The sequence below is a fragment of the Somniosus microcephalus genome, chromosome 3 (genome assembly GCF_052327205.1).
Source record: "Somniosus microcephalus isolate GS21.2 chromosome 3, FLI_Smic_1.0, whole genome shotgun sequence".
In the NCBI taxonomy this organism is placed as follows: Eukaryota; Metazoa; Chordata; class Chondrichthyes; order Squaliformes; family Somniosidae; genus Somniosus; species Somniosus microcephalus.
This window is the reverse complement of record NC_140989.1, coordinates 79,668,361-79,696,031: the sequence shown is the minus strand read 5'-3', so window position 1 is coordinate 79,696,031 and position 27,671 is coordinate 79,668,361. Positions and strand designations below refer to the sequence as shown.

At 43.3% G+C, this 27,671-nt stretch overlaps 1 protein-coding gene across 4 annotated transcripts in view; it reads left to right on the top strand.

Annotated features, from left to right (window-relative positions):
- Positions 1 to 27,671, top strand: part of ppp2r5a (protein phosphatase 2, regulatory subunit B', alpha isoform) — a 191,847-nt gene that overhangs the window by 72,508 nt on the left and 91,668 nt on the right. For all 4 annotated transcript variants that reach the window (XM_085981269.1, XM_085981270.1, XM_085981268.1 and 1 more), the window contains exon 2: positions 19,710 to 19,906. In XM_085981269.1, the coding sequence (XP_085837395.1) occupies positions 19,710 to 19,906 (197 nt within the window). The remainder of the gene's footprint in view (positions 1 to 19,709; positions 19,907 to 27,671) is intronic.

Below are 27,671 nucleotides of genomic sequence, written 5' to 3'. Positions count from 1 at the left end.
TTGCAGTCAGATACGGGGGAATATATAATGGGAAATAAGGAAATGGCAGATCAACTAAATGCATACTTTGGGTCAGTCTTTACGAAGGAAGACACAAAAAACCTCCCTGGGATATCGGGAAAAATAGGGACATTGGCAAAGGAGGAACTGACGCAAATCAATATCTCTAAGGATATGGTGTTAAGGAAGCTAAAGGGATTGAAGGTGGACAAATCCCCAGGGCCTGATAACATGCATCCTAGGGTACTGAAGGAGGTGGCCCTAGAGATAGCGGATGCACTAAGGATGATTTTTCAGAATTCATTAGACTCGGGAACAGTGCCGATGGATTGGAGGGTAGCTAACGTTACCCCACTATTCAAAAAGGGGGGTAGGGAAAAAGCAGGTAATTACAGACCTGTAAGCCTTACATCAGTTGTGGGCAAAATGCTGGAGTCCATCATTAAGGATGAAATAGCAGAGCACTTAGCAAATGGGGACAGGATAGGACAGAGTCAACATGGATTTACAAAGGGTAAATCGTGCTTGACTAATCTATTGGAATTTTTTGAGGGAGTAACTGGTAGAATAGATGGGGGAGAGCCAGTAGATGTGGTGTACCTGGACTTCCAAAAGGCCTTCGATAAGGTCCCACATAAAAGATTAGCATGGAAAATTGAGGCTCATGGGATAAAGGGGAAAGTTTTGGCGTGGATAGGGAACTGGCTGTCAGATAGAAAACAGAGAGTTGGAATAAACGGCTCATTTTCTGAATGGCAGGCAGTAACAAGTGGGGTACCACAGGGATCTGTCCTGGGCCCCCAGCTGTTCACAATTTACATTAATGACCTGGATCAGGGAGTCGGATGCAGCATTTCCAAATTTGCAGACGACACTAAACTAGGAGGGGGGGTGGGCTCAGAGGAAGAGACCAGGAAGCTCCAGAGCGATTTGGACAGACTGGGCGATTGGGCGGATAAATGGCAGATGCACTATAATGTGGACAAGTGCGAAGTTATCCACCTTGGGTGCAGGAACGGGAGGGCAAATTATTATTTAAATGGCAATAGATTGGGAGAGGGGGAAGTACAGAGAGACCTGGGTGTTCTTGTACACCAGTCACTGAAGGCGAGCATGCAGGTGCAACAGGCGGTCAAGAAGGCAAACGGTATGCTGGCCTTCATAGCAAAAGGGTTAGAATACAGGAACAGGGATACCTTGCTGCAGCTGTACAGGGCACTGGTGAGACCACACCTCGAGTACTGTGTACAGTTTTGGTCGCCTCATCTGAGGAAGGATGTTCTTGCCATGGAGGGGGTGCAGCGGCGATTCACCAGGCTGATACCAGGAATGGCGGGAATGACCTATGAGGAGAGACTATGTAGTTTAGGGATGTACACACTGGAGTTTAGAAGATTGAGAGGGGACCTCATAGAAGTGTATAAAATTCTGACAGGTCTAGACAGACTGGATGCAGAAGGAATGTTTCCCTTGGCGGGTGAGAACAGAACTAGAGGACATAATTTAAGGATAAGGGCTAAACCATTTAGGACAGAGATGAGGGGGAATTTCTTCACTCAGAGAGTGGTGAACCTGTGGAACTCATTGCCACAGAGGGCAGTGTACGCCAGCTCATTAAATATATTTAAGAGGGAATTAGATATATTTCTACGGGCAAAAGGGGTTAAGGGTTACGGAGAGAAGGCGGGGACGGGATACTGAATTAAAGGATCAGCCATGATCTCATCGAATGGCGGAGCAGGCACGAAGGGCCGAATGGCCTACTCCTGCTCCTATCTTCTATGTATCTATGTTGCCTACCGTTTTCTGCTTAGTTAATAATCAAGGACATTTACTTGCAGTTTGTGGTAAACCACTTTTATCGTCCACTATCGTTACACTATGGTTATCACTGTTTACACTGTTGTATCACTACACAAGGTCACCTCTTGTCACGCTGTTATACCTGGGCTGACCACAGCTGACTCCGCCCATGGCTCCGCCTGCTTGCCCAGGTATAAAGGTGGTCGACTGGCTGGTATTCCTCCTTGTTGGACCCGATCACCCACGAGGGTGGGCTCTGTCATTTAGCCAATAAAAACCTATAGTTACTATCTTAACTCGTCGCTTTTCATTGGATGAATTGATAGGTATATCACAGTTTCCATGCAAAAATGGACAGAGTCGCAGCATTCAATCTTCAAAGTATTGGTAAATTTCCCAGAATGACTTCTCAAAAAATGGAATTTGATTTGTGTGGTTACTGCAAATTGTGGTCCCGATAATCCTGATACATTGTGTGTTACGTGGCCATTGTTATACAATAGGCTATACCCCCCCCCCCCCCTCTCCGACTCACCATAAGCAATGAATGGGAGATTTGTTATGTGCAATTTCCCATTTAATTATAATTTTTCATCAGTGTAAATTGTTCAAAATCTTTTGAGTGTCGTGCTGAGTCTTCGTTTTTACATTCTTAAGGATAATTTAGAATTTGGTTTCTAAGCTATCCCCATCTACATTTCCACTTGACCTTCACACCTCTGCTGGTAAGAGAGTGGATTTGTGACCTCTTGTCAGACCACCACTTCAGGCTCCATAGCACTGATCCCAGGTGTGATCTTTGATAGTCCCTTCTCCTTGCAGTAAACATACCACAACTTCTGCTGGGCACCTCTCCTCTTGGCATAGCTCAGTCTAGGAATTGAGAGTACCATGAATCAGACTAATGTTTATTCCACTTAATGCCACTGAGTCTTTGCGCTCCATTGCTCTGTGCCATTACAACCCTTAGATCAATATGTTGAGGAACCAACTAGGCAACAGGCTATTTTAGATCTAGTATTGTGCAATGCGACAGGGTTAATTAGTAATCTTATAGTAAAAGATCCTCTGGGGAAGAGTGATCATAATATGATAGAATTTTATATTAAGTTTGAGAGTGATGTGGTTAAGTCCGGAACTCGGGTCTTAAATTTAAACGAAGCCAATTAGAGGTATGAGAGGCGAGTTGGCTGAGGTAGATTGGGAAATTAGATTAAAAGATATGACGGTAAATAAGCAATGACAAGCATTTAAAAAAATAATTCATAATTCTCAACGAATATACATTCCTGTGAGGAACAAAAACTCCACTGAAAAGTGGTACAACCATGGCTAACTAGTTAAGGATAGTATTAGACTAAAAGAAGAGACTTGCAATGTTACCAAAAAGAGTTGTATCTTTGAAGATTGGGAAGGTTTTAAAAATCAGCAAAAGATGACCAAGAAAATGAGAAAGAGAGAAAATAGAATGAGAGTAAACTAGCAAGAAATATAAAAAGAAAATGTAACAGCTTTTACAAGTATGTAAAAAGGAAGAAATCAGTATAAGTAAAGACAAAGTACTAGAGAAATTAATGGGAATAAGTGGCGACAAATCCCCTGGACCTTACAACCCTCATCCAAGGGTTTTAAAAGAGGTAGCTGCAGAGATAGTGGATGCACTGGTATTAATCTTCCAGAATTCCCTAGATTCTAGAACAGTCCCCAAGAATTGGAAGGTAGCAAACATAACCCCGCTATTTAAGAAAGGAAGAAGAGAAAAAACGGGGAACTATAGGTCAGTTAGCCTGACATCAGTAGTAGGCAAAATGCTTGAATCTATTATTGGGGAAGTGGTAATAGGGCACTAGGAAAATCATGATACGATTAGGCAAAGTCAACATGGTTTTATAAAAGGGAAATCGTGTTTGAAAAATCTGTGACAGCTTTTTGAAGATGTAACTAGTAGGATGGGTATGGGGGGAACCAGTGGATGTAGTTGGATTTTCAAAAAGCATTCGATAAGGTGCCACACAAGAGGTTATTACACAAAATTAGGACTCATGATATTGAGGGTAAAACATTAGCATGGATTGAGAATTGGTTAGAACATAACCTAAGAAATAGGAGCAGGAGTAGGCCATTCGGCCCTTCCAGCCTGCTCCACCATTCAATGAGATCATGGCTGATTTTCTGCGTCAATTCCATTCACCGGCCTTATCGCCATATCCCTTGATGCCCTTACTAGTCAGAAATCTATCGACTTCTGTTTTGAATATACCCAATGACTGAGCCTCCACAGCCCTCTGGGGTAGAGAATTCCAAAGATTCACCACCCTCTGTGTGAAGAAATTTCTTCTCATCTCAGTCCTGAATGGCCTACCCCTTATCCTGAGGCTGTGGCCCCTGGTTCTAGACTCCACAGCCAAGGGAAACATTCTCCCAGCATCCACCCTATCAAGCCCTGTAATAATTTTGTATGCTTCAATGAGATCCCCTCTCATTCTTTGAATTCAAGAGAATACAGGCCTATTTTACTTAATTTCTTCTCCTATGACAGTCCCACCATCCCAGGAATCAATCTCGTGAACCTTCGTTGCACTCCCTCTATGGCAAGTATATCCTTCCTTGGGTAAGGAGACCAAAATTGTACACAGTACTCCAGGTGTGGTCTCACCAAGGCCCTATATAATTGGAGTAACACTTCTTTACAAGAGGATTTGAGTACAGGAGTAATGAAGGCCAGCATACCATTTGCCTTCCTAATGGCTTGCTGCATCTACACATTCACTTTCAGTGACTCATGTACAAGGACACCCAGGTCCCTTTGAGCATCTGCATTCCCCAATCTTTCACCATTTAGGAAATACTCTGCCTTTGTTTTTTCTACCAAAGTGCATAACTTCACATTTATCCACATTATATTCCATCTGCCATGTTCTCGCCTACTCACTGAGCCTGTCGAGATCCCCTTGAAGCCTCTTCACATGCTCTTCGCAACTGCCACTGCCACCTAGCTTTGTGTCATCAGCAAATTTGGAAATGTTACATTTAGTCCCCTCATCCAAATCATTGATATAGATTGTAAATAGCTGGGTCCCAAGCACCGATCCTTGCGGTACCCCACTAGTCACAGCCTGCCATCCTGAAAAAGACCCGTTTATCCCTACTCTTTGTTTTCTGTCTGTTAACCAATTCTCAATCCATGCTAGTATATTACCCCCAATTCCATATGCCCTAATTTTGTTCACCATCTTGTGTGGACCTTATCGAAGGCCTTCTGAATATCCAAATACACCACATCTACCGGTTCCCCTTTGTCTACTCCACTAGTTACATCCTCAAAAAAACTACAATAGGTTTGTCAAACAGGATTTCCCTTTCATAAATCCATGTTGACTCTGCCCAATCTTACTATTAGTTTCTAAGTGCCCAGTTAATGGACAGAAAACAGAGAGTAGGAATAAATGGGACTTTTTCAGGTTGGCAGCTGTAACTAGTGGGGTACTGCAAGGATCAGTGCTTGGGCCTCAGCTACTTACACTCAGTCCCTTCATCTAAGTCATTAATATAGATTGTAACGTATCCAAGTTTGCTGATGATACAAAATTAGGTGGGAAAGTAAGCTGTGAGGAGGACGCAGAGAGGCTGCAGAGAGATGTAGACAGGTTGACTGAGTGGGCAAGAACATGGCAAATGGAATACAATGTGGGGAAATGTGAAGTTATCCACTTTGGTAGGAAAAACAAAAAAGCAGAATATGTTTTGAATGGTGAGAGACTGGGAAATGTTTGCACTCAGAGGGACCTGGGTGTCCTTGTACATGAATCACAGAAAGTTAACATGCAGGTACAGCAAGCAATTAGGAAAGCAAATGATATGTTAGCTTTTGTTAAAAAGGCATTAGAGTATGAGTAAAGAAGTTTTACTACAATTATATAGGGCATTGGTGAGGTCACACCTGGAGTACTGTGTACAGTTTTGGTCTCCTTACCTAAGGAAAGACATACTTGCCTTCGAGGGAGTGCAGCGAAGGTTCACTAGTCTGGTTCCTGGGATGAAGGGATTGCCCTATGAGGAGTGATTGAGTAGACTAGGCCTATATTCCTTTGAGTTTAGAAGAATGAGAGGTGATCTAATTGAAACATATAAAATTCTTAAGGGGCTTGACCGGGTTAATGCTGGGAAAATGTTTCCCCTGGCTGGGGAATCTAGAACACGGGGTCACAGAATAAGGAGATGGCCACTTAAGACTGAGATGAGGAGAAATGTCTTCACTCATAGGGTTGTGAATCTTTGGAATTCTCTGCCCAGAGAGCTGTGGATGTTCAGTCATTAGGTATATTCAAGACAGAGGTCGATAAATTTTTGGAAACGAAGGGAATTAAGGGATATGGGGATAGTGCGGGAAAGGTGGAGTTGAGGTAAAAGATCAGCCATGATCTTGTTGAATGGCGGAGCAGGCTCGAGGGGCCGAATGGCCTACTTATGCTCCTATTTCTTATGTTCTTATGACACTAGGCCTATATTCTCTAGAACATATAAGAATGAGAGGTGATCTCATTGAAATATATAAAATTCTTACATGGTTTGACAGGGTGGATGCTGGGAGGATGTTTCCCCTGGCTGGGGAGTCTAGAACTAGGGGCCACAGTCTCAGAATAAGGTGTTGACCATTTAGGACTGAGATGAGAAATCTCTTCACTCATAGGGTTATGAATCTATAGAATTCTCTACCCCAGAGAGCTGTGAATGCTCAGTTGTTAAGTATATTCAAGAAAGAGATTGATAGATTTTTGGATACTAAGGGAATCAAGGGATATGGGGATAGGGCGGGAAAGTGGAGTTGAGGTACAACATCAGCCATGATCTTATTGAGTGGCGGAGCAAGCTCGAAGGGCCGAATGGCCTACTCCTGCTCCTATTTTTTATGTTCTTGTGCATCTTGGCGTAGCTGTGTGCCCTCATTCAATTAATTGGCACTTGGAAAAATATGGATTAATAAATGAAAGCCAGCATGGATTTGTTATAGTAAATTGTGTTTGACTTGATTGAGTTCTTTGACGAATTAATGGAGAGGGTTGATGTTATGTATATGGATTTTCCAAAGGCCTTTGATAAAGTACCACATAATAAACTGTTAGCAAAAATGAAGTCCATCAGATGAAAGGGGCAGTGGCTGCGTCTCTACAACATTGGCTAAGAGACTGAAAACAGAGTGTAGTGGTCAATGGTTATTTTTGAGACTGGAGAGAAATGTGCACAGAGGTCAGATATACCCATAATTTGCAGTCAGTGGCGATGCGACGGTGATCGTTGCTGACCTCGAAGAAAGCTGCAGATCTTGCGATGTCTGTGGCGAAAACTTTAGGTTTCTCGACATGTAATTGATTGTATCTCTGTCAATATAGGATTCCTAGCGCGATGCAGCCGTTACGTTATCAAGCTGTCTAAGCAACCAATCACGTTGAAGAATTCTCACAGACAGCAAATGAAAAGCACTGATTATCTGCACTTTTTAAAAATGGTACAGAGAGCGAAATAAAGATTGGGACATACACTTGGGGTTAAGGTAGAAACTGAGATATCACGAACAAACTTAATTTTTTTTAAATATCCAATAATTTTTATCATCATATAGAAATTTGACATTCCACAAATATAAAAGTTAGTTTTTCAGGGCCAGAACAGTTGTTCAGCAGTTGAGATGCTGTTAAAACCCCAGTTACACCTATTCCAACAAGGCTTAACATATAATAGGGTATTTAACAGCAATATTAGCGCGGAAAAGCTCAAGTTTTCGTCAGTTCCACTAATTTCACTGATTGGCAGGTGTGGGGGGCAGGGGTAGGGGGGAGAGGTGTCCAGAGCGCAGGCAGTGTCAGAGCAGTGAATAAACTAACCGCAACTTCAGGATTTCCACGTTTAGATGCGCATGAGCTAAATCCTGAAGTTATGGTCAGTTTCAGGGGGGTAATGACGGTGAAGGCTGACAGTTCGCCGTCATTACCCACTGCAAAATCTGGGTCATTAATGACCTGAACTTGGGTATAGGGGGCATCATTTCAAAGTTTGCAGATGAGACAAAATGCAGAAATGTAGTAAACAGTAAGGAGGATAGTGACAGATGTCAGGAGGACATAGACAGACTGGTGAAAGACATCTGGCAGATGAAATTTAATACAGCAAAGTGAGAAGTGATTAATTTTGGTAGGAAGAATGATGAGAGGCAATATAAATAAATGGTACAATTTTAAAGGGGGGTGCAGGAAGAGAGAGACCTGGGGGTATATGTGCACATGCCTTTGAAGGTGTCCGGTCAAATTGAGAAGGCTGTTAAAAAAACACGTGTTATAAATAGAGACATAGAGCATAAAAGCAAGGAAGTTATGCTGAACCTTTATAAATCACTGGGTAGGCTCCAGCTGAGGAAGAATGTCAAGGCCTTAGAGAGTAGATTTACTAGAATGGTACCAGGGATGAAAGACTTCAGTTACACGGAGAGACTAGAAAACTGGGGTTGTCCTCCTTAGAACAGAGAAGGTTAAGGGGAGATTTGATAAAGGTGTTAAAATCATCAAGGCTTTTGATAGAGTAAATAAGGAGAAACTGTTTCCAGTGGCAGAAGGATCGGTAACCAGAGGACACCGATTTAAGGTAATTGGCAAAAGAACCAGAGGTGACATGAGGAAAACATTTTTGATGTAGTGAGTTATGATCTGGAATGCCCACCTGAAACGGTAGGATAAGCGGCTTCAATAATAACTTGTTTTCAAAAGGAAATTGGATAAATACTTGAAGAGGAAAAAGTTGCAGGAATATTGGGACAGAGCAGGGAGTGGGACTAATTGGATAGCTCGACCAAAGAGCTGGCACAGACACAATGGGCTGAATGGCCTCCTTTTGTGCCGTATTATGCTATGATTCTATGAGGGGCAAAAAAAAGCACTGCCAAAATGCCTGGATTTAACATAGCAAATAGGGTGGCAGTAATGAACAACTGAGGGATGTCCCGTTGAAACTCTGATCTGGCTGTTGGAAAAAGAACCGTGATTTCTCTGGATTGCAACTCCGTACCATCTTCAGAGCAACGTCCAGTATACCCACAACATGAACATCCCTGCACAAACTGGTTTTGCTGAATTGAATTCATATCCCCTGATTCACCAAATAAATTTGTGCAATGTTTGTTCAAAAAAAGTAATCTTAAGTAAATTTATGTAAGTGGAACATACAGTGGATTAGCATTGATTACAATACTTTTAATAAACTGTATTAATAATCATGAAAGCAGTCAAAAATTTAACAATTAAGTTGATCATGTTTTTTTAAAGGTAAAGATTGTATGTTTACATAGTCATTTTGTTTTCACAATATTTATGGGTGGTTATATTGACAGCATATTTGAACAGTAGTTTTACATACTTCAGGGCCAAGGTGGCCAGGGACAAAGGAGGAATAGCCAGACATGGGTGCACAGGCACTATTGTACCTTTTCTGGGAGTGACATTGGGATCATTTTTCTTGGCTTTGGTAGGAACAGCTATACTCCCATTTTCTATCTTGCATCAGCATGACGCTCCCTGTGTTCTCGGGTTAGGAGGGGTGAGGAACTTTTGGGCTTCCTGGCTTAGAGTGCAACTTTCCCAGTTCCAGTGTATGTCCCATTGATGCTTAATCTATAGTGTTGTGGTGTGTGGGGGATGCATCTTCTTGTTAACAGAGTTGCACTTGTCAATGCACCTCAGGTGGCACTTTTATTCTGGGGACAAGCCCAGTAGACAGGGGAGTGGGTCTGAGGCGATCTCCGTGTTTATCATACCCTTTGTGGTATCCCAGATTTCTGCCCAGAATGTTTGGATTTTGAGGTAGGAGCAAGCCTGGATATATCCTCAGACCTCAAGTATGATATTTTTAATGATTCAGGGCCCACCCTTAACAAGTGACAAAGTCATAACTACTTATGACTTTAGATCTGGCCTGATAATGTTTCATAGAAACATAGAAACATAGAGATAGGAACAGGAGTAGGCCATTCGGCCCTTCGAGCCTGCTCCGCCATTCAATGAGATCATGGCTGATCTTCGTCTGAGATCATAGCTGATCTTACCAGTTCAGTACCCCGTCCCCGCCTTTTCTCCGTAACCCTTAATCCCCTTAGCCTTCAGAAATATATCCAATTCTCTCTTGAAAATATTTATTGAATTAGCCTTCGCAGCCCTCTGTGGCAGGGAATTCCACAGGCTCACCACTCTTTGAGTGAAGAAATTCTTCCTCATCTCTGTTTTAAATGATTTGCCCGCTATTTTTAGACTGTGGCCCCTGGTTCTGTGCTCCCCGGCCATTGGAAACATTCTCTCTGAATTCAGCCTGTCCAGGCCTGCCATAATTTTATATGTTTCGATGAGATCCCCTCTCAATCTTCTAAACTCCAGTGAGTACAAGCCCAAACTATTTAATCTCTCTTCGTAGGTCATTCCCGCCATTCCAGGTATCAGCCTGGTGAATCGCCGTTGCACTCTTTCCATGGCAAGAACATCCTTCCGCAGATGGGGCGACCAAAACTGTACACAATACTCCAGATGCGGTCTCACCAGCACCTTGTAGAGCTGTAGTAAGGTATCCCTATTCCTATACTCGAACCCCCTTGATATGAAGGCCAACATACCATTTGCCTTCTTAATCGCCTGTTGCACCTGCATGCTCTCCTTCAGTGACTGGTGCACAAGAACACCCAGATCCCTCTGCACTTCCCCATCTCCCAATCTATTGCCATTTAGATAATAATCTACCCTCCTGTTTTTACCCCCAAAGTGGATAACCTCGCATTTATCCACATTATAGTGCATCTGCCACGTATCCGCCCATTCCCCCAACCTGTCCAAATCGCACTGTAGCCTCCTGACATCCTCATCAGAGCCCACCCCTCCTCCTAGTTTAGTGTCGTCAGCGAATTTGGAAATATTGCATCCAATTCCCTGATCCAGATCATTTATATATATTGTGAACAGCTGGGGTCCCAGGACAGATCCTTGCGGCACCCCGCTGGTCACTGCCTGCCACTCCGAAAACGAGCCGTTTATTCCAACTCTCTGTTTTCTATCCGCCAGCCAGTTCTCTATCCACGTTAATACTTTGCCCCCAATCCCATGAGCCTTAATTTTGCATGATAATCTTTTGTGTGGAACCTTATCGAAGGCTTTCTGGAAGTCAAGGTACACCACATCCACTGGCTCTCCCCCATCTATTTTACCAGTTACTTCCTCAAAAAATTCCAGCAGATTAGTCAAACACGATTTACCCTTTGTAAATCCATGTTGACTCTGTCCGATCCTTTCCCCATTTGTCAAGTGCTCCGCTATTTTATCCTTAATAATGGACTCTAGCATTCTGCCCACAACCGATGTAAGGCTTACTGGTCTATAATTCCCTGCTTTCTCTCTACCCCCCTTTTTAAATATTGGGGTAACATTAGCTACCCTCCAATCCACGGGTACTGTTCCCGAGTCAATGGAGTTCCGGAAGATGATCCTTAGAGCATCTGCTATCTCCAGGGCCACCTCCTTAAGTACCCTAGGATGTAGTTTATCAGGCCCCGGGGATTTGTCGGCCTTCAGTCCCCTCAACTTACCCAGCACCATATCCCTAGAGATACTAATTTCTGTCAGCTCCTCCCTCTCATTAGTCCCTATGTTTGCCGATATTCCTGGGAGGTTATTTGTGTCCTCCTTTGTGAATACAGAACCAAAGTATGAGTTTAATTGGTCTGCCATTTCCTTATTCTCCATTATATATTCTCCCGAATCGGACTGCAAGGGACCGACTTGGGATTTTACCAGTCTTTTCCTCCTGATATACCGATAAAAGCTTTTGCAGTCTGTCTTTATGTTTGCTGCAAGTTTACTTTCGTATTCTATTTTCCCCTTCCTGATTAATCCCTTTGTCCTCTTTTGCTGTATCTTGTACTGCCCCCAATCTTCCGGTCTGGTGCTTTTTTTTGCCAGTTGATATGCCCTTTTTTTTGATTTTATGCTGTCCCTAATTTCCCTCGTTATCCACGGTTGAGTCACCTTTTTAGGTTTATTTTTGTGCCAAACCGGTATAAACATGTTCTGGAATTCTTCCATTCTATCTTTGAATGCTTGCCATTGTCTATCCACTGTCAATCCCCCCAGAAACACCACCCAATCAATCTTACCCAATTCCCGTCTCATACCCTCGTAATTCCCTTTATTTAAGTTCTGGACCTTAGTCTCTGATTCAATTTCCTCACTCTCCATCTCGACTGAGAGCTCGATCATATTATGATCGCTCTGACCCAAGGGGCCTCGTACAAGAAGATTGCTGATAAGTCCCTTCTCGTTGCACAATACCCAGTCTAAAATGGCCTGATCTCGAGTCGGCTCCTCGACATATTGGTCCAGATAACCGTCCCGAAAACATTCCAGGAATTCCTCCTCCTCAGAATTTTTACTAGTTTGGGTAGTCCAAACAATATGTAAATTAAAGTCACCCATGATGACAGCTGTGCTCTTATCGCACGCTTCTCTAATTTCCCTTTTTATGCCTTCCCTCACCTCCATATTACTATTTGGAGGCCTATATATCACACCCACTAACGTTTTCCTCCCCTTGCTATTTCTCATTTCTACCCATACAGATTCCGTTTCATCCGAGTTAATATCCTTCCTTTCCATTGCATTAATCCCCTCCTTTACCAGCAATGCTACCCCACCTCCCCTACCTTTTTGCCGATCCTTCCTAAATATTGTATATCCCTGGATGTTAAGTTCCCAGCCTTGCCCACCCTGCAGCCACGTTTCTGTAATCCCAATCAAATCATACTTGTTTACCTCTATTTCCACAACTAATTCATCCACCTTGTTCCTAATGCTTCTAGCATTAAGATACAAAGCCTTCAGGCTTGCTTTTTTCACACTCTCATTATTAATTAGTTTGGCCCTTTGTGTTTCTCTCCTTTGCTTATTGCTTCTCACCTTTCTACCATCTATTTCTGACTTCATATGACTTCCCTCTTTTCCACTACCTAGGTTCCCATCCCCCTGCCAAATTAGTTTAAATCCTCCCGAACCGCCCTAGAAAATATTACCCCGAGGACATCGGCTCCCTCACAGTTCAGGTGTAGACCGTCCCCTTGGTACAGGTCACTCCTCCCCAGGAACTGGTTCCAATGCCTCAAGAATTTAAATCCCTCTCCCTTGCACCACTGCTCAAGCCACGTATTTAGCTTATCTATCTTACTCTCTCTAAACTTATTAGCTCGTGGCACTGGTAGCAATCCAGAGATTACTACCTTTTGAGGTCCTACTTTTCAATTTAGCTCCTAACTCCCTAAATTCAGCTTGTAGGACCTCCTCCCTCTTTTTACCTACATCGTTGGTACCTACATGTACCACGACAACTGGCTGATCCCCCTCCCCCTTCAGAATGCTCTGCACCCGCTCCGAGACATCCTTGACCCTTGCACCAGGTAGGCAACATACCATCTTGGAGTCTCGGTCTCGGCCACAGAAACTCCTGCCTATCCCCCTTACAATTGAATCCCCTATCACTATAGCCCTATCCCTCTTTTTCCCGCCCTTCTGTGCAGCAGAGCCAGTCATGGTGCCCTGAACCTGGCTGCTGGTGCCTTCCCCTGATAAGTCATCTCCCCCAACAGTACCCAAAACGGTAAACCTGTTTTGGAGGGAGATGACCGCAGGTGACTCCTGCACTACCTTCCTCCCTTTACCCTGCCTTTTGGTCACCCATTTACTGTCTGAGCTAGCCTTTACCTGCGGTGTGACCAACTCACTGAATGTGCTATCCACAAGATCCTCAGCATCGCGTATGCTCCAGAGTGAGTCCATTCGCAGCTCCAGCGCCGCCATGCGGTCCGCTAGGAGCTGCAGCTGGACACACTTCCTGCACACATAGTTGTCAGGGACAGTGTCCCTGATTTCCCACATGGCACAGGGGGAGCATGACACGGGTCTGAGCTGCCCTTCCATGACTTAACCCTTACAAGACCCTTTTATTTACTACGATTTAGCTTAATTATTGAATTCTACTTAGAATAAGTTTGTGAAAGTACTCACCAACCAGTCACCTACCTGTTTTCTGGTGTTGTATTTTCACTGCCGCCTCCTGTCCTGGAACCTTTTCCACCTAGGTTAGGCTCCTGAAATAAAATAAATTGAACCTACCTTTTCAACTTCCCCTAACCCCTAAAAGGTTAGAGGAGGTGGAAGGGTGGGAGACACTACACTGTAGTGTTTCGGGTTTAGCAACAGCTCCACTTATATAAGAGTTACTGGCCTCCTGCTCTCCTGACTGCACCAGCTGTGAAAGAAAAAGCCCGCGAAAGGTGAGCTTTTAAACTCACCAGTTACTGGCCTCCTGCTCTCCCGACTGCCCCAGCAGTTACTGGCCTCCTGCTCTCCCGACTGCACCAGCTCTCTCCTGGAACCTGGATTGGTCGGTGCCTCTGACTGCTCCCTCTCAAGCCTTCAAGCTCTCCCGCCTCGGGCTGCTCCCGCGCAGGTCCGCTGCTTCTCCGGTCTCGGGGCTGTGGGCCTCTCTGCTCTGCTGTTGATTTGGTCCCGCCTCTGCTGAACCCGCCGGTTTTAAGTGCCGCCGGTCGCGCTGCTGCTCTCCCACAGGTCCAAGCTCTCTGACCTCGCCTCTGCTGAACCCGCCGGTTTTAAGTGCCGCCGGTCGCGCTGCTGCTCTCCCACAGGTCCAAGCTCTCTGACCTCGCCTCTGCTGAACCCGCCGGTTTTAAGTGCCGCCGGTCGCGCTGCTGCTCTCCCACAGGTCCAAGCTCTCTGACCTCGCCTCTGCTGAACCCGCCGGTTTTAAGTGCCGCCGGTCGCGCTGCTGCTCTCCCACAGGTCCAAGCTCTCTGACCTCGCCTCTGCTGAACCCGCCGGTTTTAAGTGCCGCCGGTCGCGCTGCTGCTCTCCCACAGGTCCAAGCTCTCTGACCTCGCCTCTGCTGAACCCGCCGGTTTTAAGTGCCGCCGGTCGCGCTGCTGCTCTCCCACAGGTCCAAGCTCTCTGACCTCGCCTCTGCTGAACCCGCCGGTTTTAAGTGCCGCCGGTCGCGCTGCTGCTCTCCCACAGGTCCAAGCTCTCTGACCTCGCCTCTGCTGAACCCGCCGGTTTCCAGTTAGGGCCTCCTATGTGTTTAACTTAATCAGAGTTCTGCTTGTAATCTCACATCTTTCCTTGCTTTAAATCTTTTTTCATATTTTTGGAATATAACTCGGAACTAAATGAAGAGTATCATTTGGATTGTGAGTTAGAACTTTAAGTTTGAAAGTTTTCGATAGGGACGCAGTATTGTGTATCATTGTTAGATGTCTTAATGTCTTGGTTGCTAATTATTATTTTTTTGTTTTTGTATGAGTGACTGCAGTCTCTGGAATGTTGTCAGTTTGATCATAAGAACAGGAATGGATATGTTCAATATGTTCAAGACTGTTCAGAGGACCTTTTATACATGACAAAAAAGTACATGTGTTAGTTTGTATGCACTTGGTTTGAAAATAGTTCAAACTACTGTGTATAGTCCAGAAGAAAAACAGATGTGATTTTCTAGGAACACCGTATAAGATACAAAGTTCATGTTCTTTTTTGGAGTAATGATTTTTTTCTTCTGACATTAGGAATTTCCACTGCTGGTGTACTTTCACAGGCTTAACTAAAACTTCAAGGCTTTCTACAATAAGCATATCCTATCTTTTACAATAACAACAGAAAATGCTGGAAATACTAGGCTGAGTATTTCCAGCATTTTCTGTTCTTTCAGATTTCCAGCATCTGCAGTATTTTGCTATTCTATCCTATCTTTTACACCTGGTTTGATTTTTCCAGGACAAATCTCCATTTTCAAGATGGAGAATTGATGCATAGCATACAATTCAAGTGCTTACTGCCCGTGAAGATTGTCATTAACTTAGAAAGATTATGGGGTTTACTAATTTACAGCTTCATGCATGTGGTGATGCCACCAAGTTCTGTGGAAATGATCATTGTGCAAGAGTTCTTAAATTGTTTGTGGTTGCAAAGTATGTGTTACTGGAAACCGAACTGTAAAATGGAAGTGAAGGACCTGCTATTGAAACAATAGTTAGCTCAGAGCTATGGTTGCAATAACTAAGTATCATTAAAAAGGAGTAAAAGAATATGGTGACCTTTTTTTATTGAAAATTGTAATTTAGTACCATTTTAGTTGTAAATGAGCAAAGTGAAATTGAAGCTGCCTTAGCCTCTGTGGACTTGCTATTCGGCAACAAACTAAACCTGTTATCAAATTTGGAGAGTGCTTTTCTAAGTTTACGCAAATCAGGTGCTGCATTTCCTACATTACAATAGTAAAGCTGTTTGCGATATTCTGAGGTTGTGCAAAGTTACCTCCAGATTTGAATATTTCAATGTTCTCTGGGCCGGCCATCCATCCTCCATGCTATGTAAACTTCACGCTTATGCAAAACCCTGCTGCTCATATCCTATCCTGCACTAAATTGTGCCACGCTACAATTGTCTATCATACTTCTGCGATATTGGGTTTGGTATTACATTTAGGAGACAGAAATTGCTAGAAATACACAATTGGTCCTCCAGTAGCTAGAGAGGGGAAATATTGAGTAACATTTCAGGTAGAGAAACTTCATCAGAACTTAAAGGGGATTAACTTGTTAAAAATATAACTTTAACTGAAGTCCCCAACTTTCAGATTGAAATTAAAAGATTTAAAGGAGAGTTTACTGGTGTCAAACTCTTGACAGTGCTTTACCAGACTTTGATGGAGTTGTACTGTTGGGATAGATAGTATGATTTACATTGTCGGAGCATGACATTAAGGCATTAGCTTCGTGGTAGCATTCTGAGTCAGAAGATTGTGCGTTCAAGTCCTAATCCACGGATGAGCGGATAATCTTGACTAACACTACAATGCAGTACTGAGTGTGTGCTGCAATATTGGAGATGCCATCTCTCCTATGAGGTCTTAAACCAAGGTGTTTGCCCTCTCCGGTGAATGTAAAAGACCAGGGAAGTTCTCCCGATGCCCTGGCCAACATTTATTCCTGAACCAGCAGTGAGTGATACAAGTGATCATCTGGTCATTTATCTCATTGCTGTTTGTGGAACCTTGCTGTGTACAAATTGGCTGCCATATTTTGTGTCATTACAACAGTGACTACTTCAGAAGTACTTCATTGGCAGAAAAGTGCTTTGGGACGTTCTGAGGTTGTGAAAGGTACTATATAAATACAAGTTTGTTCATTCTTTCTTTCACTCATCACTTAAGTGGCACTCCTGTCCTTGCCAACCTACATTGGCTCCCGGTTCCCAACACTTCCAATTTAAAATTTTCATCTTCATGTTTAAATTCCTTCATGGCCTTGCCCCTCTCCTATCTCTGTTACCACCTTCAGACCAATGGACCCCCCCCACACACCCCCAGAGCTCTTAAGTTCTTTGGATTCTAGCCACTTAAGCATTCCCCCCCCCCCCCCCCCATTGGCGGCCATGACGCCACCCCCTACACTAATGCTGCATCGGAGAACCTTGGAGCAGTCGCTCTGGCATGTTGTGTTATTCCTGTTTCTTTGCCAGGTCAAACTCGCAATGGAATGACTTTAAGCACCTGCTCTCGTCAAACAGTACCTCCCCCTTTAAGAGGTGCAGACTGGCTTTAATTAGGGCTAGCCTCGCACAAACCTGGGCCCCCTGCTGAGCGTGCAGCCACTCAACACTGGGCTGCACGCTGCAATCATGTAAATTACCATGCAGCACACAGTTTGCGTGCTGCCTGCATTGGAACGAATGGGCGCGGGTTGATGGCGCATCGTGATCCCCACGCCTGTTTTTGGGGGCAATCTAATTTTTAGCCCAGAGTGTTCAGATTTTTAGAGGTGAGCAGTATAATGAATGTAAATGAGGTCTCGGTGAACCAGTTCCTTGGACACTCTAGTCTGTGCCTTTAGTAGGCAGTTTTTGTTTGTCTGAATCTTAGACTTAGTGGCCCAATATTTGCGATTGGAAGATTCCCGCGAGCTGATGCCTCCAACCTGTAAAATATCTACACATTTACCTGGTGGCCCGGGAGATACGGAGGCTTGTGATCCTGGGCCTCTCCGGGTACGTGCGAGCAGAGGCCCATGTATCCCAGGGGCGCATGCGGTTCACAAGCACCCCTGGGATCACGTGGGTCGGCCCAACCAATTAAAGGAAGGGTATCCCCATTCATACTTAATTCCGTATGAATAGGGATCACTTAAGAAATACATGGACACATGTAATAAATAAAAATAAAAAAATTCATAATTTAAAATTTAATAAAATGCCTTTTAATATTTTAAACTAAAACTTAATTTTTTGAAAAAATAATGTACAGTAAACTCTTTCTTATCCAGCACCTATGGGACCGGGATGGTGCCGATGATAAAATTCTGGATAACAGAGAGGTATACCTAACACAAACAAAAATAAAAACCACTGACTAACTCAGCCACCGCGGGAGACTCGGACTTGGCAAAACGAGTGCTGGATGGATTCGGCAAGATTACCGGTTATCTATTTTGCCGGTTATTAAAGTATTCCAGATGATTAAGTGCTGTTTAAACAAGAGTTTACTGTATATGTTTTAACGGGGCTAAAAATAATCTTACCTTATTAGACAGGGTTTTTAATGTATAAATGAGTGATAAAATTTTCTTTTTCTTTTTTCTAAATTCTTATGCTGGTAAAAGCAGGCCTTGCGCTTTTACCAGGCGTAAGAATTTCTCGGGCATTCAGTGGGCGGAAGTTGGGTAAATAGCACAACTCTCCACCCGCAGAGGCCCATCTCCCGGGGATGTGGAGGATCTGTCAAGAAGATTCTTGACAGATCACAAGTTCCAGGTTTTAGCGCATGCGCTTCGCATGCCTAAACCTGGAACTTGCGCGTCCCCTACGGGTGCGGCGCACCTCGTACGCACCCATAGGGGTCACAAAATACGGCCCAGTATTTCCTTGTGCTTGTTGAATCAAATTTGATAATTTCCTTTAGTTGTTGAGGTATCGGCTAAGTTCTGGCTCACAAATGGCTGTAAGAAGTGGTTAATTTCTTTGCTCTGTCTAGTAGGATTTGCACCAAGTTCTCTCGGGAAGTATGCATGAGGTTTTGATCATCGTGCAATTCATATGTTAATTGCACACAATATTACTGTTTGTAGAAAGTATTTGCATGCGTGGATTGCAATCCTGTATGCAGAACTATTCTGAAGTTTGTATAGTAGTAAAGGGCATCTGGAATTCGAATAATAGGGCTGTTAAGTGGGTAAAATGTATTTAGTTCAGAGTCCCTTTCCCATAAATATGTACAGGTACACTGGTCATTAAAGGTTAGTGCAAATAGCTAAGTCCATAAAAAGGCAGAGAATCCTTAGTTTTTTTTAACTAGAGGCATTAAATATAAAAATAAGGATGCAGTGTTAAATTGGTACAAGGCATTAGGTGAGCCACAATTGGATCTAATTGAAAGGCTTGAGGGCTGAATGGTGTTCCTATGTTCCCTAAATTCAGAAAGCGCAGTTCAGAAAATGTTATGCTTTTTAAAAATTACGATCCTTGTAGATTTTTTTTCTGCTACAAAATGAGAGAGCAATTTGAAGTAAAAGTAATCCTTTTAGATTTTCTTACCCCTTTAATGGTGAAGTTGTTTGCAAGGTTTATCTTCGCCTTGGTCAAATAGATATTGGCACTGACTTCAAAAAGTGTTTGCAACAGTGGCTGAAATGTTTGTGTTATGTAATGCCTTGTGAATTGAAACCCAATAGTGCTGCTGTTAAAGGACCAAACATAAATAAGTGGTTGTTACAGGTTTTTTCAGAGAAGAAATTAAATACCTAAATGCTGAATCTTTTCCTCTTTCTGCAGATGCTCCAAATGCTGAACAGCATGATCTCTTCTGTCAGAAACTCCAGCAGTGCTGTGTGATTTTTGATTTCCTGGACTCTGTTTCAGACCTCAAGAGCAAAGAGGTCAAAAGAGCAACCCTGAATGAATTGGTGGATTTCCTCACCTCAAATAGAGGTGTGCTTCTTGAACAAGCCTACCCTGAAATAGTGAAAATGGTATGTGACATGTGCCCATAATAGATGTTGTCCAATGTATTTTTTTTTCAATCTATTTTAGGCCATACTTCAGTGAAAAACTACTATTCATTGGTGTTCAGTGTGGGAGTGAACAGGTCCTTATTGGCATGGGACAGAGAATTAAGAAAGCACAAGCCAATAAGAGCATTTTAAATAGCTTGAGATCTGCTATTACACAATACAACCATAAAATTGCATATGGTGTAAAAAGCAAACCATCATAGCTCCTAAATATAGGAGCATGTTGTATATTGGCACATGAATACATTGGCCACAGTGGTGGTTGAGTAAATATGTACGGGTAAATCAGTGATAGCAAACTTTTAAGAACTTTCACAAGTGAGCAATCAACTGAACGAAAATGTCATTTAGGATGTGCCAATGTTCGCTTTAAGTACTTGGGATGGCTTCAACTGAACAAGGCTGGAATCAATGTCCTCACAGAGATTAATTAATGTTGTGGGGAGGGTTTAAACTGATATGGCAGAGGGAAGGAAAAAAACAAGATGAGGATTTCAAAATCGCAACTGTCCATCCTTTGACCCTCCATTTACAACATTTCTGCAGCTACTGATCTGCTCAACCACATCCTCACCTCCACCTTTGATGCCCTAGTCCCCATTAAAACCATTACCCTCTGTCACCCTGGTTGTTCCCCTTGGTACGGCCCTCATCTCCGCTCCTTTAAGTCCAAGAGACGCAGACGTGAGCATATATGGCGGACAACTAGTTTAGTCATTCATTGCCAAATCCGGCTGGACCACATAAAGCACTATTGGGTCCTGCCCTCCTCTGCCAAAACTGCTCACTGTTCCAGGATCGTCCTGGAATGCCAAGATAACCTCCAGATTCTTCTCTATACTACAAACCATCATCTTAAACCCCTCTCTCCTGCCTCCTCCACTCTCGCCTCCCAACAACAAGTGCGAGGAGCTCATGGATTTCTTTGTCACTAAGATTGAGACCATCTGTTCAGCTGCCTCTGCCACTTCCCTCCCTTCCCCTAGCCCACCGGGCCAAACTTCCTCTAAGGTTCCCCCCACCCTAACCCTGAACTCACATCTTTCTCTAGTTTCTCTCCTATCTCCCCTCATGCCCTCTCCAAGCTCACCTTGTCCATGAGACCCACCTGCTGCTCCCTCGACCCTCCAACTTCCCTTCCTTGCCCTCATGTTAGCTGATATTGTTAACGGTTCTCTCTCCTCGGGTACTGTGCCCCTCCCCTTCAAATCTGCCGTCGTTACCCCTCTCAAAAAAAAAAAAAAAAAAAAAAAAAAAAAAAAATAACCCTTGACCCTTCTGTCCTTGCAAAATACCACCCCATCTCCAATCTCCCGTTCCTCTCCAGTCCATGAACATGCTATTGCTTCCCAAATTCATGCCCATCTTTCCCGGAACTCCATGTTTGAATCCCTTCCGCCCCTGCCACAGTACCGGAGTGGCTGTCATCAAAGTCACACATGACAGCCTATGTGACTGTGACCATGGTAAACTATCCCTCTTCATCCTTGTGGATCTGTCTGCAGCCTTTGACACGGTTGACCACACCATCCTCCTCCAACGCCTCTCCTCCGTTGTCCAGCTGGGTGGGACTGCACTCGCCTAATTCCATTCTTATCTATCCAGTTGTAGCCAGAGAATCACCTGCAATAGCTTTTCTTCCCATGCCCGCACCGTTACCTCTAGAATCCCCCAAGGATCTATCCTTGGCCCCCTTCTGTTGCTCATCTACTTGCTGCCCCTCCGCGACATCATTCAAAAACAGTCAAGTTCCAGATGTACGCTGACAACACCCAGCTCTACCACAACACCACCTCTCTTGACCCCTCCACTGTTTCTAAATTGTCAGACTGCTTGTCTAACATCCAGTACTGGATGAGCAGAACTTTCCACCAACTAAATATTGGGAAGAGCAAAGCCATTGTCTTGGTCTCCGCTACAAACTCCGTTCCCTAGCCACTGACTCCATCCCTCTCCCTGGCAACTATCTGAGGGTGACCCAGACCATTCGCATTTGACCCCGAGATGAGCTTCCGACCACATATCCGCGCCATCACTAAGACCACCTACTTCCACCTCCGTAACATCGCCCAACTCCGCCCCTGCTGCTGAAACCCTCATTCATGCCTTTGTTACCTCTAGACTGGACTATTCTAATGCACTCCTGGCCAGCCTTCCATCTTCCACCCTCCATAAACTTAAGCTCATCCAAAACTTTGCTGCCCGTAGCCTAACTCTCTCAAAGTCCCATTGACCCATCGCCCCTGTGCTTGCTAACCTACATTGGCTCCCGGATGAGCAATGCCTCAATTTTAAAATTCTCATCCTTGTTTTCAAATCTCTCCATGGCCTTGCCCCTCCCTATCTCTGTAACCTCCTCTAGCCCTACAACCCTTCGTGATCTCTGTGCTCCTCCAATTCTGGCCTCCTATGCATCCCCGCTTTTAATAGCTCCACCATTGACGGCCTTGCCTTCAGCGGCCAAGGCCCTAAGCTCTGGAATTCACACCCTAAACTTCTCCGCCTCTCTACCTCTCCTTCTTCCTTTAAGCTGCTCCTTAAAACCTACCTCTTTGACCAAGCTTTTTGTCATCTGCCCTAATATCTTCTTCGAGATACTGTGGGTCAGTGTTAAATTTTGTTTGATAACGCTCCTGTGAAGAGCCGCGGGACGTTTTACTACATTTAAAGGTGCTATATAAATGCAAGTTGTTGTTGACAAGGAAACAGTGAAAGAGACAAAGGCCATTGTAAAGATCAGAGAAAAGCAAACAGAAGGAGGAGGGAGTAAAATGAATAATATAGCCAAACAGACAGAGGAAGGTTTGAGTTGCATGTAAATGCACAAAGAATTGTGAATAAAACGGGTAAGCCAGAGATACACATTGTATGAGAGAATATGATATAATAACACTAACAGAGATGTAGCTTAGGCTTTGGCCAGGGCAAGACTGGGAACTGAACATTCCTGGAGCAGATAGAGGATAGAGTAGGAATAAGACCTTTGAGAGGGTGCAGAAAAGATTTACAAGAATGGTTCCAGGGATGAGGGACTTCAGTTACGTGGATAGACTAGAGAAGCTGGGGTTGTTCTCCTTAGAGCAGAGAAGGTTGAGAGGTGATTTGATAGAGGTGCTCAAAATAATGAGGGGTCTAGACAGAGTAGAGAGAGAGAAACTGTTCCCATTGGCGGAAGGGTCAAGAACCAAAGGACACAGATTTAAGGTGATTGGCAGAAGAACCAAAGGCGACATTAGGAAAAACTTTTTTATGCAGCGAGTGGTTAGGATCTGGAATTCACTGCCTGAAAGGGTGGTAGAGGCAGATTCAGTTGTGGCTTTCAAAAGGGAATTGGATAAGTACCTGAAGGAAAAAATTTTTGCAGAGTTACGGGGAAAGGGCAGGCGAGTGTGATTAGCTGAAGTGCTCTTGCAGAGAGCCGGCACGGGCTCGATGGGCCGAATGGCCTCCTGTGCTGTAACCATTCTATGATTCAAGGGAGATAGGGTGGCAGTGTTGATCAGAGATTCCATTAGAGCTTTCGGACATGGGGATGGTGCACAAACTGAATCTTTTTGGTTAGATTTAAGGATTAGGATGGGAACTGTTGCTCCACTGGAAATATATTGGCCCAGAAATTCGGGTCGGGGGCTTCCCGCGGGTGCAAGCCCCCGACCTACACTTGCCTTGCGCGCCGGCAGTTGACCTCTTGGCCTGCGTGGAATTCCTCTCCGAGGCCTGTCCCAAAGGCCGGCGCGCTATGCTGGCGTGTCCCAGGGGCGTAGTTAGTGCGAAGCGTCCCCTGGGATCACGTGAGCAACAGGCAGCCAATCGGAGCAGGGAATGCTCCATTCATAAGTCTTGACAGATAGACCTGTCAAACATATAAATGCTGAGGCTGTAAAACTGTACTTTACCTTCAAATACATTTTTAAAAAAATCACACTTTGTAAATAAACTATAAATGACATTAAATAACTATTTTAAACAAAAATTTAAATTTTTGAAAAAAATAATTATGTAAAAAAACGGGGCTAAAAATAAACTTACCTTGCTTTAAAGTATTTAAAAAGTAAAAAACCTGTGAAAATGAAGTCCTTACGGCTGCTTTTTACATTTCTAAAATGTACAGACTTACCCGCACGTTAAAACCTGAAAAAAAAGGAAGTTCAACGCGCACGCGCAGACTCCCGCGTGCACACGTTCGACCTCTGAACCCCTTGGTTCAGAGGATCGGAAGTGCTGGTTTCCCGCGCATGCGTAGTGCATGCAAGATTCCGGCACTTCCATCGGGTCCACGCGTGAGTACTCCGTCCGTACTCACGCGTTTGGACCTGAATTTCTGGGCCATTATACACCAGCAATTACAGGAAACTTTGTGTTATCCGGAGGCTAAGCTCGAGCCACCGGCAAAAATCAGGAGCCGTTTCGTTAGGTTTTTTTTCTTTTCGTTGCTTTTTTCTCTCAACAGTCAAGCTCTGCAAGGTCTCGCTGAAGCTGTTGCTAAGCTACAGAGACGCTTGCAAGGTACGGCCGACTGTTTAGAAGCTGTTGCTAAGCAACAGGGTTTGTTACCAGATACGGAGCTCAAAATCTCTATGTTTCAACATTAGCGCTGGTTTGTCCAGCAGTTTTGATGGGACGGCAACAGCTCGGTCCCGTCGGTACCGGATAGCACAAAGTTCCCTGTACTGGAAAAGAAATAGAAAAAATATGCAGACAAATTGGAGAAAGATGTAGGAACATAACAGTGGATGACTTAACTTTCCAGAGATCGATTGGAGTAAGATTAATGTAAGTGATAAAGAAGTGGGTATTTGCTACACTATGTTTCTAGATCTAGTATGTTTTTAGTTCAACAAGGCAAGAGGCACAGCTCTGGATCTAGGTCTAGCAAATGAAGTGGAGGAAATAGGTAATGTAGCAGTGGGTGAACATCTAGGAATCGGCGACCGCAACATATTTAGGTTTGAAATGGAGAAGGGAAAATTAAAACTGACTGGGGAAATAACCAGTTTCAATGAGATAAGAAGATAACTCGCCCAGATAAAATAGAAAAAAAAAGTATGGGTGATCTGGACTTCGATAGAGAAGGCACAATATCAAAATTTGCAGACAACCCAAAAATAGGGAACATGGTTACAAGAGGATTACAAGCAACTTATGAAGGACATGGACAAATTAGTAGTTTGGACAGATAGATGTCAGATGAAACTTAATTTGGAGAAAGAGGAAGAACAGAGGACAAAAGTGGTCAAACTTTAAAAGCAGTAGAGGAGCAGAGAAACTTAGTGATTCAGATACATAAAAAGTAGGAGGAGAAGTTGATAAAGCTGTAAAAATGTGTATAGGGACATATTGTACAAAAGCAAATAGGTCATGGTAAACCTATACAAATCATTGGTTAGGCTGCAATTAGAATATTTTGTGCCCTTTTGGGCCACTTACTTAAGAAAGGTTGTCAAGACCATAGAGAGGGTGTAGAAGAAATTCACAAAGATGATACCAAGGGTGAAGAGTTTTAGTTATGAGAAGAGGAGAGAAACTGAGCCTCTATTCATTGGCATAAAGAAGGTTATGGAGAGATCCAATGGAGGTTTTGACAAAGTAAATCAGGAAAAACAATTTCCACTAGTTGATGAGTTGGTAACTGGAGGCCATAAATTCCTGGTTATCACCAAATGAACGAAGGGGGATGTCAGGATTTTTTTTTACTCAAAGGCTTGTTAAGACGTGGATTGCTCTACCAGAATGCACAATAACTTTTAAAAGGGAAGTGGATAAACATTTGAAAAAAGAATATTGCAAGTGTTTGGAGAAAGGGCAGGGGAATGAGACAAAATGGATAACTCTTTTTCAGAGAAGAGGCATAGGTGGAATGGGCTGAATGGCTTCCTTCTGTGCTATAAAATTCTATGATTTATATGGCATTAAGGACTTTTAGTACTTCAACAATAAGAGCACTCTGTAGTCTTATGAAATGGGTCCAGATAGAGGAAAATGTGCAGCATAACCAAACTAGTATTTAACCAGATAGCTATACCATTGTTTAGAGACAAAGCTAAGGCTTTTAGATTTCTTGATGATCCTGTTCTGATTATATAGTTCTTTCGTTTATAAAAAAAAAAAAAAATGATTTTTAAAAATATAACCCAATTATCTCTGGCCCCAGCAGTAGCTTCATAATAGTGCAGAATTTCAAACTTTGTTTTACCAGCTTTTGAGAACTTATGCATGCTTTATAGAATGTTGACCGTGGAAGTTTGAAGAACAATTCTGATGGGATGTAGATCTTTTGCTACTGATGTACAGTTTTGTATCAATTGGACAGTTTCAAATTGGTTTCTTCTGAAAGAAATCCAGCAAGTTGAGGGCAGAAGACAGAGATGAGGAGAAATTTTTTCTCAGAGGGTCGTGAGTCTTTGAAACTCTCTTCCTCAGAGGGCGGTGGAAGCAGAGTCTTTGAATATTTTTAAGACAGAGGTAGATAGATTCTTGATAAGCAATGGGGTGAAAAATTATCGGGGGTAGGTGGGAATGTGAAGTAATTGGATCAGCCATGATCTTATTGAATGGCAGAGCAGGCTCGAAGGGCTGAATGGCCTACTCTTACTCCTAATTCGTATGTTTGTATGCAAGTCCGGGGAATGGGAAGGAAAAATTTAGAACAGGTGTTCAGATTTTTTTTTAAACATAAAATGTTATCAATAGCTGGGTTGCTAGGAAGGTCCATTGGGGCCATGATACAGGACTAATTTAAGAAACAGCTAAGTGCATAAATGGGAAGATTGTAAGATTGATATTCTGAAAGAATTGGATCAAATGGGTTGATGGCCCTTTATTTGATCTTGTGATTGCGATCCTACGATCTTAACCGCACATATGGTCATAATTGTGCAAAATTAAAATTAGTACACTAATCTAGTGGAGTAAGATTCTGGTCTTTTGAGGTTGGGATTAGGGTTTCCACCATCAGTTAGGAGATTGTATATTGTAATATTAACGTTCTATATTAAAATTTGGCCAAAACCTATTTTTTTTAATTACCCCTGGTTTGTTTCCTGCCTTGGAAGATGAATTGGATTTGGTAAAATCCATGATGGAGCAAATTGTATGTAGTTTGTGAAGAGAATAGGTTTGGTAGGCAAAATTGCTCTTTTTTTTGTTTCATGCTTCTACATTCTTAACTGCATTCATCTAACCTTGGGAGAAATAACCGAATAGAAGGAGCTTACGCTGTATCTGATTCTGTTGTGTCTGAGATGGTTCGCTTAATGCTGACACTGACAAAATAGGAAAATATTGTACCTTTCACTTTGCACATATATTTTAGCACAAATGTAACATTAAATTTAAATTGGAATTTTTTTTATTGAAGCATTTAAATATTCTGCTTCAAGAAAAATTCTCACAGATGCTATTAGCTGATAGAATAGGTACGGAGCTGTTGTAGATTGCCAGCATTTAAGGGTTAGATAATGATTTGCACAGGTGATGGTCCCTATTGATTTATTTGTCAGCTAGATATCTGACATGCACAGAAACCCATCACTGAGACAAATTTTGGTCTTTACAGCCTTGGCGTTGAACATCATCTTCGTGGAGCACCGAAAGGAAAGTCTAGCGAGGAGGCTCACGCATTCCTTGCATACCTCACAGACTTTTCCTTTCTGCACTCCACCTCGGCGATGCCTAAAACTCAGTGGTAAAGATAAAAATCTACCCTACTATGTTTAACACTCTT